Source organism: Channa argus, chromosome 7 (assembly GCF_033026475.1).
Source record: "Channa argus isolate prfri chromosome 7, Channa argus male v1.0, whole genome shotgun sequence".
Lineage (NCBI taxonomy): Eukaryota > Metazoa > Chordata > Actinopteri > Anabantiformes > Channidae > Channa > Channa argus.
Genome location: NC_090203.1, coordinates 1,102,501 through 1,115,617, shown reverse-complemented (window position 1 = coordinate 1,115,617; position 13,117 = coordinate 1,102,501). Strand labels below are relative to the sequence as shown.

General features: G+C 38.3%; 1 protein-coding gene across 2 annotated transcripts in view; it reads right to left on the bottom strand.

The window, feature by feature from the left end:
- Positions 1-1,066: 1,066 nt before the first annotated feature.
- Positions 1,067-13,117, bottom strand: part of atp2c1 (ATPase secretory pathway Ca2+ transporting 1) — a 42,165-nt gene continuing 30,114 nt past the window's right edge. For both annotated transcript variants that reach the window (XM_067509122.1, XM_067509123.1), the window contains exons 14-27: positions 13,011-13,106; positions 12,756-12,845; positions 10,624-10,728; positions 9,775-9,931; positions 9,513-9,683; positions 8,523-8,620; positions 7,742-7,792; positions 7,084-7,250; positions 6,511-6,579; positions 5,882-5,998; positions 5,391-5,538; positions 4,809-4,904; positions 3,790-3,931; positions 1,067-3,610 (exon numbers count right to left, since the gene is read on the bottom strand). In XM_067509122.1, the coding sequence (XP_067365223.1) occupies positions 3,489-3,610; positions 3,790-3,931; positions 4,809-4,904; positions 5,391-5,538; positions 5,882-5,998; positions 6,511-6,579; positions 7,084-7,250; positions 7,742-7,792; positions 8,523-8,620; positions 9,513-9,683; positions 9,775-9,931; positions 10,624-10,728; positions 12,756-12,845; positions 13,011-13,106 (1,629 nt within the window). In that variant the 3' untranslated portion in view covers positions 1,067-3,488. The remainder of the gene's footprint in view (positions 3,611-3,789; positions 3,932-4,808; positions 4,905-5,390; positions 5,539-5,881; positions 5,999-6,510; positions 6,580-7,083; positions 7,251-7,741; positions 7,793-8,522; positions 8,621-9,512; positions 9,684-9,774; positions 9,932-10,623; positions 10,729-12,755; positions 12,846-13,010; positions 13,107-13,117) is intronic.

The window sequence follows — 13,117 nt, the reverse complement described above, 5'->3', positions numbered from 1 at the left end:
GTCAGGTTTTCTTATAATAAAAACATGTCCATTTCCTAAAATGTTAAGACAGATAAGTTCGTGTGACAGCATTCAAACATGGTTTTTCAGTCTTGGTACTAGCAAAGTACTTACATCGCCATGGAAATAAGAGCAATAGTAACGTGTGTCCACTTTAGTGACTGTTTACAGAGACCCGGACATCCTCACATTAAAGAATACGTTTTACCTTCATTTATATTAAACCTCTCTATTCCAATACTTTTGGAAAAGGTACAATGTGGGTGATGTGATGCAAATAGTGATATCATCTACGTCGTGTAAAAGTAAAGCTAACATCCTGAACTTTAAGATCAAAAAAATGAAATCATAAACTCAAATATCTGAATGAATTTGCCTTGTGTATCGTTACACGTCTATTACTTTTTAACTCCTCCTCCTCATCAAAATAGTGTTCGAATGATTTGCAAAACATCCAAGGACCTTTTTTTAGTTACATGTGATAGAACACGCCATTTTTTCCCCCGCAGACTGGGTTGTAATGAGACAAAAAATACTGTACGTCTTCTTCAAACTCGTTTCTTTCTTTGACTGATCAGTGGTTGTATTTACTAGTTGTTATGGAAGACGCCTAAAAAAAACAACTTATCTTTACGTTACGATTTGGATACGCTAAGTTGCGATTTGGTTCTGACCTAGTCCAGTGAAAACCAAATATAATTACCACTGAATGTGGCTCCAAGCTATTCAAAAGCCTCCAAATGATTTTTTCCCCCCCAATATCAAGTGTCTCTGGAAACAACAGTTATTAAAACAACCAGCCATAATGGAAAAGCTACAAAAACCTAAGCAAATCTCACCATATTTAAGTGTAAAAGCCTTTTGCTGACATCACTAAACCTTATACATGTCACAATTACAAACCTGGGGAAAACAAAGAGAATACCTGAATTCTGATGTTGAAATTGTGGGAAAAATGTAAATTTCTTTGTACTGAAATACAAATATGTATAATATAAGTAAATATGTTTGAACCATAAAATGGTCCCAATGGTGGAGTTGTCAAAACATCAGTCATCAGTCAGAATGACATAAAAGAGGCTTTTATTTTGGAAACAGCAGCAGAGTGAAGGTCTTTCTTGCTTTCTAATGTTTGTGTGTGTGGATGTGCCTTTTGGAGAAAATGAAAACCTCTACAAATCAAATGTTTGACTATGAAAATCACATTTCCCAGAAAGCACTGCAACTTCTCTACATTATCAAAGGTGAAGAGCAGGAAGTAAATTATGACCAAATCAAGAATTCAGACAGGAAAGAAAGAAAAGAGAATATAGCAAATAAGTTAAGGACTAAAATCATCAGTGACTTCTCTAAGGCACAGGATAAGAATGCACTAAAGTATCTGTGCCCTGAAGCGACACTGTTGTTGGTGGGTGTTTGGACCCGACGCCACATATAGCATCAGAATATTAAAAAAACAGTTTGAGCCATTTAATATTTAAGCGTCAAATAGCAACTGTTTTCTGCAAAGGAGCTCGAGAGGTAAAGAGCTTAAATATGACAGCTGTACAACAGAACCTGGAGATTCTTTCAACTTAAATTAACTTAAATAAGTGTGTGCAGGAAGAAACACATCAAATATGGATCACAGAAACACGTCCGTCGAGTGGAGGTGCAACGGTACATTCTGATGCTCGGTAAACTTTATTCGAATAATGTGTAGTGTTGTTCAAACCAAGAAAACAAACTTCATTGCTGTGTTCTAGTCCAGTAAGTGTTCAGTAACACATGACAAACGATGTTGTAGTCAAGGTTTTAGAAACGCTAATGACAGGAAACTGTCATCTCACACACACACACACACACACACACACACCCTTTACGACCCAAAATAAATTGTTTATTCGACTTTTTTATATTTTATTAATTCTAGAAATTCCCCACATAAAAGTACAAATTATGTTACAAGGACCTTGAGAAATAAATGTTTAGTTTTATTTATTTTAACATTTTGTTAAAATAAATAAACATCATATTTAGACAAACTGACCACCTACAAAACAATGACTGAAGGACATTTTTCTCAATAATAAACCAGCTGAGAGCATCACTGACAGACAGATTACTCAGTGGACAGTATTTTTTTCCTGCGCTGTTGTGGACATGTTTAGGGAAAATGTAATTCTGGTGAAACAAACCAGTGTTTATTGATGAGAAGTTTCTATTATAATGAGAACATTTCACGTTAGAACGAGATATTTTTCAGTGTCTGACAATTTCCTTTCACTTTATCTTGTTAATCACAAACCTTTCAGAGATAGTGGTTTGTCATATGACAATAAATAGGAACTATTCTTGCAAAACAGTAATAGTTTCACACCTGGCAACAAGTTATTTTGTTTAAATGTGAAAAAGATTTTGTTAAAACAATTATTTATTGTTCTAACAAGAGACTAAGTGTTTGAGTCCTGGTTACACTGACTAAGTCTGTGGATTGGTCTACTTCATATTGATTGTTAGCATTGCTGTCATTTCATAAAGAAATAATAATTGTAAAACAAGTTTTATAAAGCTTTGTGATCTTTGGCTTTGTTTGTTAAATAAAAAGGGCTTACAGAAATATGATTACATTTATCTTAGAGGGCCAAAAATATTATTTGGTGCCTGCCTTAACTACAGAGTTAAAACAGCCCTGGAATAAAAATTTTAAAGTCATTTTTTATTGCAGACAATGTGACGATAATTCAAAGAATGTAAAGAAAAGTTTTATAAGCACTAAGTATCTGAGCTGCACAGTAATGTTAAATTATGAGAAAATATTTGTTTTCTTTAAATAATGACAGGCTGTACTTCAGCAAATAAACTAAAAACAAATACATGGAAAGAAATTGAAAGTTTTTTCCCCTCTGCACCAAAAACAAAACATGAATTATTTGTACTGTTACACCTCCACCCAATTGTCCTGCCTGCTTCAAGTGACACCTTCGCCCACAAAAATCAAGTTGAACAGTGGTCAACACCTTCTAAAGGACAGATTAAAGAAGGGAAACAAAGAACAAAAGAATTGCACACCTCTCTAGACTTTGATTCTTCAGATTATTTTACAGTAGATCCTAAGTAAAGAGCCGGCTCCTGGCAGGAAGGTGTGGTCGGTCCGTGGCAGTTTCCCCAAAGCTACGCTCAGGAATCTACAACTGAGCACGACGGGTGAACGAATTCAACGGTTTGCTGCTGTGAGGCTTCGGTAGTACAGAGAGCACAGGACCAGGTCTTCCTGCAGACATCTTTAAACAAAGTCCAGTCTGCTTATTTGTCCCCCCCTACTTCCGGGAGCACCCTCCAGTCCCAGACCAGAGATTCTCCACCTGTCTATGGATCTCACAGGAAAACCCCACAAGTCCTTAAAGTCGTAACTAGTCAGTGACATCAGTTGTGAGATCCTAAAATCCATCACCTTCGTTGTTCTCTTCCGACAGAGTTCAACAGCCCAGACAGCAGGAGAAGGTGGGTCATACCTCGTGGAAGTAGTCAGTAGGTGGGGTCTTCTCAGCTCCTCTCCACCTCTCCACCTTCTTAATTATCTCTGACACCACACAGACGGAGGAGGTGAGGCCAACCAGGAACAACAGGTCTGCAGATATAAACACAGAACAAGAGTAAAGCTCTGCCTCAGTGTCAAAGTCAGTTCCGATAATGGTTTTACTCTTATCACCTATGAAATGGCAGAAAACAGTCCACAGGTCTTTAACTTGTTTTTATTCAAAACAGAGAAGTCATATAATGTTGTAGAATTTAAAAACTGGCTCCTACCGAAGATGCTGAGGCTCTCTGTCTGGAAGATGCTCTGCAGAGGGGGGAAGTAGATGACGAGGAGCTGACCCATGATGGAGGCCAGGACGGCGAAACAGAAAGTCCTGTTACTGCACAGACCCATCTCATGGACCATACGAGTCTGAGAGCAACGAGACGTCGTCAGATTCAGGTAAAACCTTAACCTGCTGATGACTGTGCATGTTGTTATTGTTGCTTGGCTTTTTGTTAGTCAGTGCTGAAGATTATTAAGACCGAATAAGATCCAACAGTGTAGAAACTGTTTTTTTAAAAACATTTCTGTGTATCTAATAAAGTAAAACAGCCTCATAACACAGCACGGTTTGACTCTTGACAGGAACAATCAATGGACAAAAGTACTGTACATGAGAGATCCTGAAAGGACTTCGTTTAAGCTTGAGCTAATTCGATCTTTTGTTTTACTCATGTCTAATCTACCTCTACTTCTGAAGCATGACCAGTGTTTGTCCATGTCTGTTTGGATTTGTGGATGTACAGTGGATGTCTTCTCCTACTGCAAAACAAATCTACCTACGGGTATAAATAAAGTAACCTAACCCGACCTTATGACGGGTAAAACAAACATTACTGTAATTCATACACAGTGTGTTGGTAATCAGTCAACCAAATTAAGCTCAGGGCAGATGTGATACAGCTGTTAAGCATCACAGTTTGTAGCAGAGCTGCAGTCTAACAGTGACGCCTGCTCGACTTTACATAAACAAGTCTGTGCAAATCCATCAGCCAAAATACACATTGTAAAGATTAGAGATAAACAAGTACATCACAGCTACTAGAAGGTTTCCCTTCAGCAAAGAACCTGGAAGAACAAAGCCGGGGATTTAGCTTGCTGCAGAAGCTAAACCTAAACTGACTGTCAGTGTTCTTTAAACAGCTAATCTGGAGTTTTTTGTTTTTCACTTTTCTGTCAGTTTTCTAGAAACATCAGCACACAGAACTATAGGTGACAAAGTCTCTCAGGTGAAGATGAGAGTTACCTGCGACCGGGAGCTCAGAGCGTTGAACATGTCGAAAAAGACAAAGCAGGTGAAAGTCATGGTTGTGTCTCGAGGAGTTATCATGTTGTCCTGCAACTAAAAACCAAACAATACTTTTATACTACATGTTTAACAGGCTTGTACATATATGACTACACATACTACTACCACACAAGGTTTAAGTCAGTTTTATGTCTTGACCAGATTAAATTCAGCAAAATGCAACTATTTACTGTTGGACTACAACATTAATCCTGGTTGTGTAACATATTGTCATATTAAAAAATATATAATAAAGTTTATTAAAACTCCATAAAGCTTAGAAAGAAACATGTGCATTAAAGTTAACAGTTAACTGGGTTTAGCTGCATTTCCATCTGCAACGGATATAAAATATTAATAATGTAAAGATGACAGATGCTTTTCCTTTCCATCTCTCTTGCTACTAAACATCTGACTCTTCAGAATGATCAGTTTACACACTCAGATTGCGGCAGAACAAAAAAAAACAAAAAAAAAAAACAAGATTACAGTTGAAAATATTTTTGTCTGCACTGGAGGAAAAGAAGAAAAGCCGCTCACCTCTCTCCAGAAGACAAACAGAGTCCCACAGACGATGATGAGGGCCGACACCAGGACTTTGATGATCAGGCTACGGGTGATGATGCTGTCTCTCACATTCCGAGGAGGTTTTCTGATCACATCTCTGTCCACCGGCTCCACACCCAAACTAACAACAACCAAACATTTCCTGTCAGAAACAAATTCCTCAAGCACTTTTGAGGTAAATAATGCTGCAAAATCACGGTGGTAATGTTTGGTCATGTGTGTGGTCTGTCCCCTTCTGTCAGTGTTAAAGAGAACAAAAAACTTTATTAATAAAACGGGTTTATTGACTTGATTAATTAACTCGCTGAAACACTGTAGTAAATTTAAAATAAATTAAAAACCAACAGAATGAAAAAATAAATCATAAAGAATTAAATGTTTTAAAATCCTCTCTATGCACCCAAGAATTAAACTAAAAAGAAACAATCACACTTGACAGTACACGTCCCACGATGCCCCTGTACCTCTGAGCAGGAGGTCCGTCCATGATGATGTTGATCCACAGGATCTGCATGGCATTGAGAGGGTTGGGGAAGTTCATCAGTGTCGCCAAAGAGATGAGTGTCAGAGCTGCAATGCTCCTGAATACCAGCGGCGAGAGACAGAGTGTGTCAGGGTGGTTTCAAAGGTTTTTACAATGGGTGACACACATGTAAGTGAACTCAGCATCACAGAAAACAAAACAAAAAACAAACAAACAAACAAAAAAAAACACATCAAAACTCTTCACGCAGTTCTCATTAATAATGTGAAGCTTAGCACAGCACAGCTTAGCGATTAACTTCAGCTAAACTTTGTTTCTGTTGTTCCTAAAGATGCCACCTAACTACACGGCTCAGTGCAACATTTATTTTAGTTTTTATGTTTGGTTGAAATTAAGAAAAAAAAAAGAAAAAAGAAAGAAAACAATTTTAAAGACGTGGTCATTGAATGCATTTGTACTAAAGCAACAAAAAGTGATGACCAAGTTGGTTGCAATCTAATGCTGTTGTGTCAGAAAAAAAAAACTGTTAGCAAATAATTTAATACATGAACAAACCAGCTGTAAGAAAATAAATAAAGACATATCAAAGATCAAATATGATTGACTCACGTGCTCAGCTGGAAGCGGACAAAGTTTTTGATGTTATTGTAAATCCCTTTTCCTTCTTCAATGGCCGACCTGAAAGCAGCGTACAGACGTTTAAAAGTATCGTTTTTTTTACATTTGGCAGTAAACAACGTTAGCGTTTTCACAAAAGCTAAAAATAAAATAAAATAAAAAACTAAAAAAAAATCCACAATCAGCTACTATAAGTATTTGGGTTATTCTAAAACTTTGGTTTGGAGGATAATTATAAGGCCTGAATGATCCAGAATATAGATTCAGCACCGGTGTTATAAACAGAAGATCAGTTTGTTAAAGAACCTGATTCATTCATGTATTTTCTAATGTTATTGATGAAATGTATTTTATTGTTAAATGCATCAGCATTGAAGTTTAAATGCAGTCAACAGTCTGTGGTCTTGGCTTTTGTCAGGTTTGTGTCTACAGATCTGCAGACTGGACCCAAAGACCAGAGAGAAGCTGGAAAGTCTTAACTAAACCAGTTTTTGGATCCAGACTTCCCAGCGTGCCTCAATTTCTCAGTTTTTTGTACATGTTTCCTTGAAGACCTTGACTCACATTATGGTCTGGAAGTCATCATCCACCAGGATCATGTCGGCCGCCTCCTTGCAGACGTCGGTGCCCGTCTGACCCATAGCGACGCCGATATCAGCTGCCTTCAGAGCTACGGCATCGTTCACGCCGTCACCCGTCATGGCCACCACAGCACCAATGTTCTGGAGGGACTGCAGAGAGGAGAGATACCATACAGTCACTTTGTATAAAAAATACAGAGTAAGGATGAAATGTTGCTATTTACAGAGACGGAATAAGCCAAGAACGGCTTACTGATTACCTCCATCAAGAGAATATGAAATTAATTCACACTGATTTACCAACTATTATGCTGCACTTGCAGATATAAAAAAGCCAAGAATATGCACATATTGTGTTGGATTGTAATTCTTACAAAAGTGTTTACGTCTTTGTGCTTCTACTAAATCACACAAAATGTATATTTATAAAGCTGAATACTTAGAAAGATTGTAGCCTAAACATCCCATTCAAAATAATCCACTGTGTGGGTCAATTTGGCTCAGAACAGAGTAGCAGGTCTTCTCGGATGTTTTTCCAACCTTGTCAACCTTTCCTGTAGTATTTTGAGATTGTTGCTTAATTTCTAAGATATTCACACAGATTACTGGTGCATGTGAATCCACCTAATGTCCCTGCTCACCTTGACGATCTTCAGTTTGTGTCTGGGACTGGCTCGATAAAATACAGCTACCTGTGGACACAGAAGACATTGTTCACAGCGAGTTCAACTCATCAAGCAAGTACGATTAGTACAAAAAAACAAAAAGAAATAATGTGTAATATTTCCTTTAAAAAGCTGCAGATGTGTTCTGCTTGTACCATTTAAGGCATTAAGAGGATAATTACATGACGACAGACCTCTGAAACAGAATTGATCTAAATATTTCTTTACTTCCAATCATTTACGGTAAAGTTATGGTGGGTAGTGGCTTTAGTACAGGGGTCACCAACCTTTTTGAAACTGAGAGCTACTTCTTGGGTACTGATTAGTGCGAAGGGCTAACAGTTTAATATACAGTTTTGAAATAACATATTTGCTCAATTTTCCTTTAGTTATATGTTATTATTAATAATTACATCAATGATATTCATCTATGTGAAGACACGGCTCATGTTATTTATTTCTCACAATAACTATCAAATGTGATTTAAAAAAGAATAGCAACCAAAAAATTAGATGCAGCTCATTGGTAAGTGGTGCTATGCTGAGCTATTTGTAGAACCGGCCCGCGGGCTACTACTGTTGGTGACCCCTGCTTTAGTAAGAAAGATGAATAAGTGGAGTTTATGATCTTATTTGATTTGGTAAATGCTTCACTCCAGGGTAAAAAGAGGAACTAATATTTGGTTGGCGAAGGGCAGAAGCTTTGTATTGCAGTGTTGGCTTTCTATGATGTGTATGTGTTAGTGTGTGTTCTTACTCTGGGTACAATGTGTGAAAGCTGCTGCAGGTCAAGCTGATCCACCTCTTCTCCAGATAAACACTGGCAGCCTTTAGAGTAGAGACCCAGACGATTGGCTGCACAGAGGGAGACAGAAGCCCGATGATAAAGTGTGAAAATGGAAAGAGCTACAGGCTGCATGAGTGACAGTGCTCAGGGCTTAAATCTGAGTGAAGAATTTCAACAGGACTAATAGTTTGTGTATTTTTACCACCTCTGGTTTAAATTTAAGCCTTAAACATATTTAAACAAAACTTCTGATTAAAGCCTCAAATTAAAAGGTGCACATTACGATCATTTCACTTTAAAAATATGTGACACTTTGTATCATCTGACATACAAGATACAAATTTAGCATTTTGTAAAATATTCTATTTATATTCTGCCTATATTTTAGCATATTTAGTTTATTGGTTAATGTCTTTTACCATCGAATAATGATGTGACTGGTGGCCAAAATTTAAACATATTATAAATTGAAGAATACTACAATTTTCATTGTCACCTCAAGCAAACATATTGTAAAATCCTGAGGTATAGTGTTGAGTCTGTAGCGACGCCCCTAACTTAGACTCACTGTGGTGGATCACAGAGCAAAATATCCAAAACACTAACTGTTAAATTACTTCTACAATACTACTTTTTTGTCCTCTTGGTTTATCCTGCGAGTTCAGTGTCACCACAGCGGATCATTGTCCGCATGTTGATTTGGCAGTTTTTTACACCAGATGCTCTTCCTGACGCAACCCTCCCCAATTACTACCAGGCTTGGACCAGCACTGCATAGCTGGCGATGGGAATGGGCTTTGACATAAAGCAGGGACCGGGGATCGAACCACTGACCCTGTGGTCCATGGACGGCTGCCTTTACCAACTAGGGTACAGCCGCCCCCTCTCTTCTACAATCCTACAATAGATGAAATCCTCCTGAGAAAGACTTTTCAGAACCCTGTTAATAAAATCTGTTACCTATAGACACTGCGGTCTCCTGCGAGTCTCCAGTGATCATCTTGACTGCGACTCCAGAGCTGATGAGTGTCCCTATGGCCTCTTTCACCCCTGACCTGGGAGGGTCAATGATACCTACCAGACCCAGGAAGGTCAGGTTCCCCATTTCAGACCCTGAAGCAAACGCCAGGACTAAAAAAAGAGACGAGAACAGTATTTCTTGTTCAGAATTATTATATAGTTTATAGAGACGTTTTCTACGACGCTGAAGTGGAGTTTTTACCTCTAAGTCCTGCCGAGCCCATGTAGCTGATCTGCTGCTGATACAGCTCCCTCTGCTGGTGGTTGAGGGGAAGTGAGGTTCCTCTGCTGTTGTAGGAGCTGCAGAAGCCAATCACCTGTTCATAAGCTCCCTTTATGAAGTACACTCCAGGCTTGTCCTGAGGATGAACATGAGGAACATGAGTCTGACATTCAGTACTGGGAAAAACACAACAAATGTGGAAATAAAACGTGATGCCAAAATAAAAGCTTTAAGTTTCAGAAGACTTCTGATTCTGTTGTGTCCTTGAAATTAAGATGCATGTCTCTGGAAGTCAAACTTCAGCTGGATACAACACACGTTCTGCCTCTTATACCCTGCACAGTCAGATTTTCTACCATCTTAGAAGTGTACAGAGTGAAACAAGTCTAACTTCTTAATAATTTGCAAGATGTTTGCAAAAATAATTTTAATAGATCCAATAGTGACAAAAAAGCTCTTTTCACAAAGTTCTCTTATGATGGTGTCCAGCCTGTTCAGTTGTTTCTATTCTATTCTGTTTATCTTGTAGACAGAAAACCAACAACCACTTTGTGGAAGAATAGTAATTTCAAACAAGATGTATTTTCAAGTAAAATCATTTTATCAGTTACTCAAGTGATCAGGCGACTGATGGTCGACTAAAGTTTGTGAAGTGAATGTGAATCCAACTTCATAGCTGCATGATCTTCAGTTAATTATGCCCCTATGGATTATACAGTTTTAGTAAAAACAGCAGATTAGATCTGATGCACTCAACCAATCACAGACTGCTCATTATGTGGAGACAGAAAGCCTCTTAATTATGAATTACAGAAGGAGAGAATGGACCTGTTGAGTGCGGTGAACACAGCGAACTGCCATCCACTTCTTCTCTGAGGTAAACGGATGATCCTCCAGACGGACGTACTCATGCTGCAGGCTCTCCATACCCATCTGAAAGACACAGACCCCTCATATTCACTTCACAGACACCTGGAGACCCCAGGAACACTAGGGTCAACTCCTTATGTGCCATGTACCTTCCAACAAGACAGCAAATATAAAATAAGATTGTTCTTTAGTTCTTCCTCTTTACTCAAGCACCATTATGTTGGATAGATGTCCAACAATCAGGCTTGTATCTACATCAAAGCTCAAAGACAGACAATCAAAAAATGTAATTCAAATAAAATAAATAAAATGAAATTATTAGCCAGTTAGGATCTCAATCAGAAGCTTAAAGGTATATTAAAAGAACACATGGACTAGATGACAAAACAGACTGAGGATGTGTCCCAACAAGTTTGTTTTTGTTTGGCGTGTTCATTCTTGGAATTTTGTTCTTCAGGTGTTGTTGCTTATTAAAGAGTTGCATCATGATGGTGTGATCGTGAGAAAATTAAAAGGAAAAAACTATACAGATTACACAAATGTTAATTAGTTAAGGATAAACCCAAAATATTTAGGGATTTACAGTGTGGTCTGATGAAGACCTAAGAGGAAATGTGGTTAATTTAGTTTAAAATAATAATAATAATAATAATAATAATAATAATAATAATAATGTGTCAATCTTCTGTACCGCCAATTTATCAGGGATTAGTCCACTGTGGGAGACACACCAAGCTCCAAACAGTCACTTCACATAAACCAGTTTGGCACATTTAAATAGACAACATGTGACGCACAAAGTCTCTGAAGCGCATGCTGATCCATTTACAACAATCAAAACATGATTAAACAATAATGATCTGGGCACTTTTCTAATGTCAAACATTCATTCACAGACAAGTGTGAGCAGCATGACTCATCTCCCCAGACACAGCAGTAAAAGGCAGCTGCAGGACGGAGGACTTGATTTGTAAGAAATAAAAAGATGATGGCGACCGTTCGTTTTTTTCGCCATCCTTGCATCATTAGCTTTTTCTTCAGTACTAAATGATGCAACATGGTGGACGCCGTTTGACTTTGACTCAATACCCTGAGAGAGGGGAAGCTGAGGATTTCTTCACTAGTATTTTTGTCTTTGCAGTAGATAGAAATCAGGGGTGTGAGTAAGCTGTGTGACGCACCTGAAGGCTAGCTGAAACCTAAATTTGACTACAAACCTATGACTTGCAAAGACTTTTACTCTTTGCCTGTCTGAAAAGAGCACACAGCAAACACTGGAGCACATGCTAAACGACTTGTTGGTAATACCATGACGTTCTGGGAGATACGCCTGTAAATCCCACAGAATTGTTCCAATTTCCACGTTATTGTGCCAAAACCCACGTAGACAGCAAACAGGAAAGTGCATTTCTTTACATGCAGGGTAAAACAACTATTCAGTAAACAGAGGGAAACATCATCTGAGGGGGGGCAAGAAAATACCACGCAAGACTGAAGACGGCCAATGGACATCAGTTGGACAACTACTGTTACAGGATCATTATAATCAAGGAGAAAAAAAACTTGATCAGAACGTCAAGCACTTGTTAACAATTAACTCCAGGTTCTGAATTTCGTATTAGTGTTTGACTCTGATAATTAACAAAGAAAGCTGAAAACTTGGGAAACGTGATGAAGGGAAAAAACATGCTGAAAGTAAGAAGCACGATTTATTTGTTCATCGTGTTCATTTTGTGATTCCTTACATGTAAATAGTGATCATGCAGGAGGGGAATACAAATTCTGTTTTCATATACCCTACATGGAGTTTAATTTGTTTTCTCGCTCTTCTGTTACTTGAAGTGAAACTCCTAGGGGAACCAGGTTAAAGAATTATGATGGGGAAAAAAAAAAAACAACCAAAAAAACGTCATTATAATGTGACCCCCACACACCTGTGTTAGCATACTGTATGTAGCTAAGCATGGGAACTAAGAAGGTAGAGCATGTCTCTTGCAGTGTACAGTGTGAGCAGAGTCACGTCTTAAGCTAAAGAAGAACAAACTGAATAATATTCAAAGTAAAGCTGCATTTGAAATCAGTGCTTTTACCTTCATAGCGAGGGCGATCAGCGCTCCCTCTGTTGGTCGTCCCATCAGATTGTGATTCCTGATCACAGAATCATTACACACACAGCCAACCTGCCGCCACATACACACATGTTAATAAAATCTCTTCTCCTTCATTACTAGGAAGCTTTTCTTTAATTACAAATGTGTCAAATCAATTTAGTTCCTCTGTCCAGTTTTGAAGATCAGGGCAAATGGCAACAGTTTGATAAGAAGTTCTTTCCTCTGTCAGCTCACCTCCACAATCTTGCTGATTGAATGACAGGAGAAGCCATGGACGACCTCTCCATCCAGTAAAACTTCTCCTGCGCCGTTGTAGCCGACGCCTGTCACCTGCAAGACGC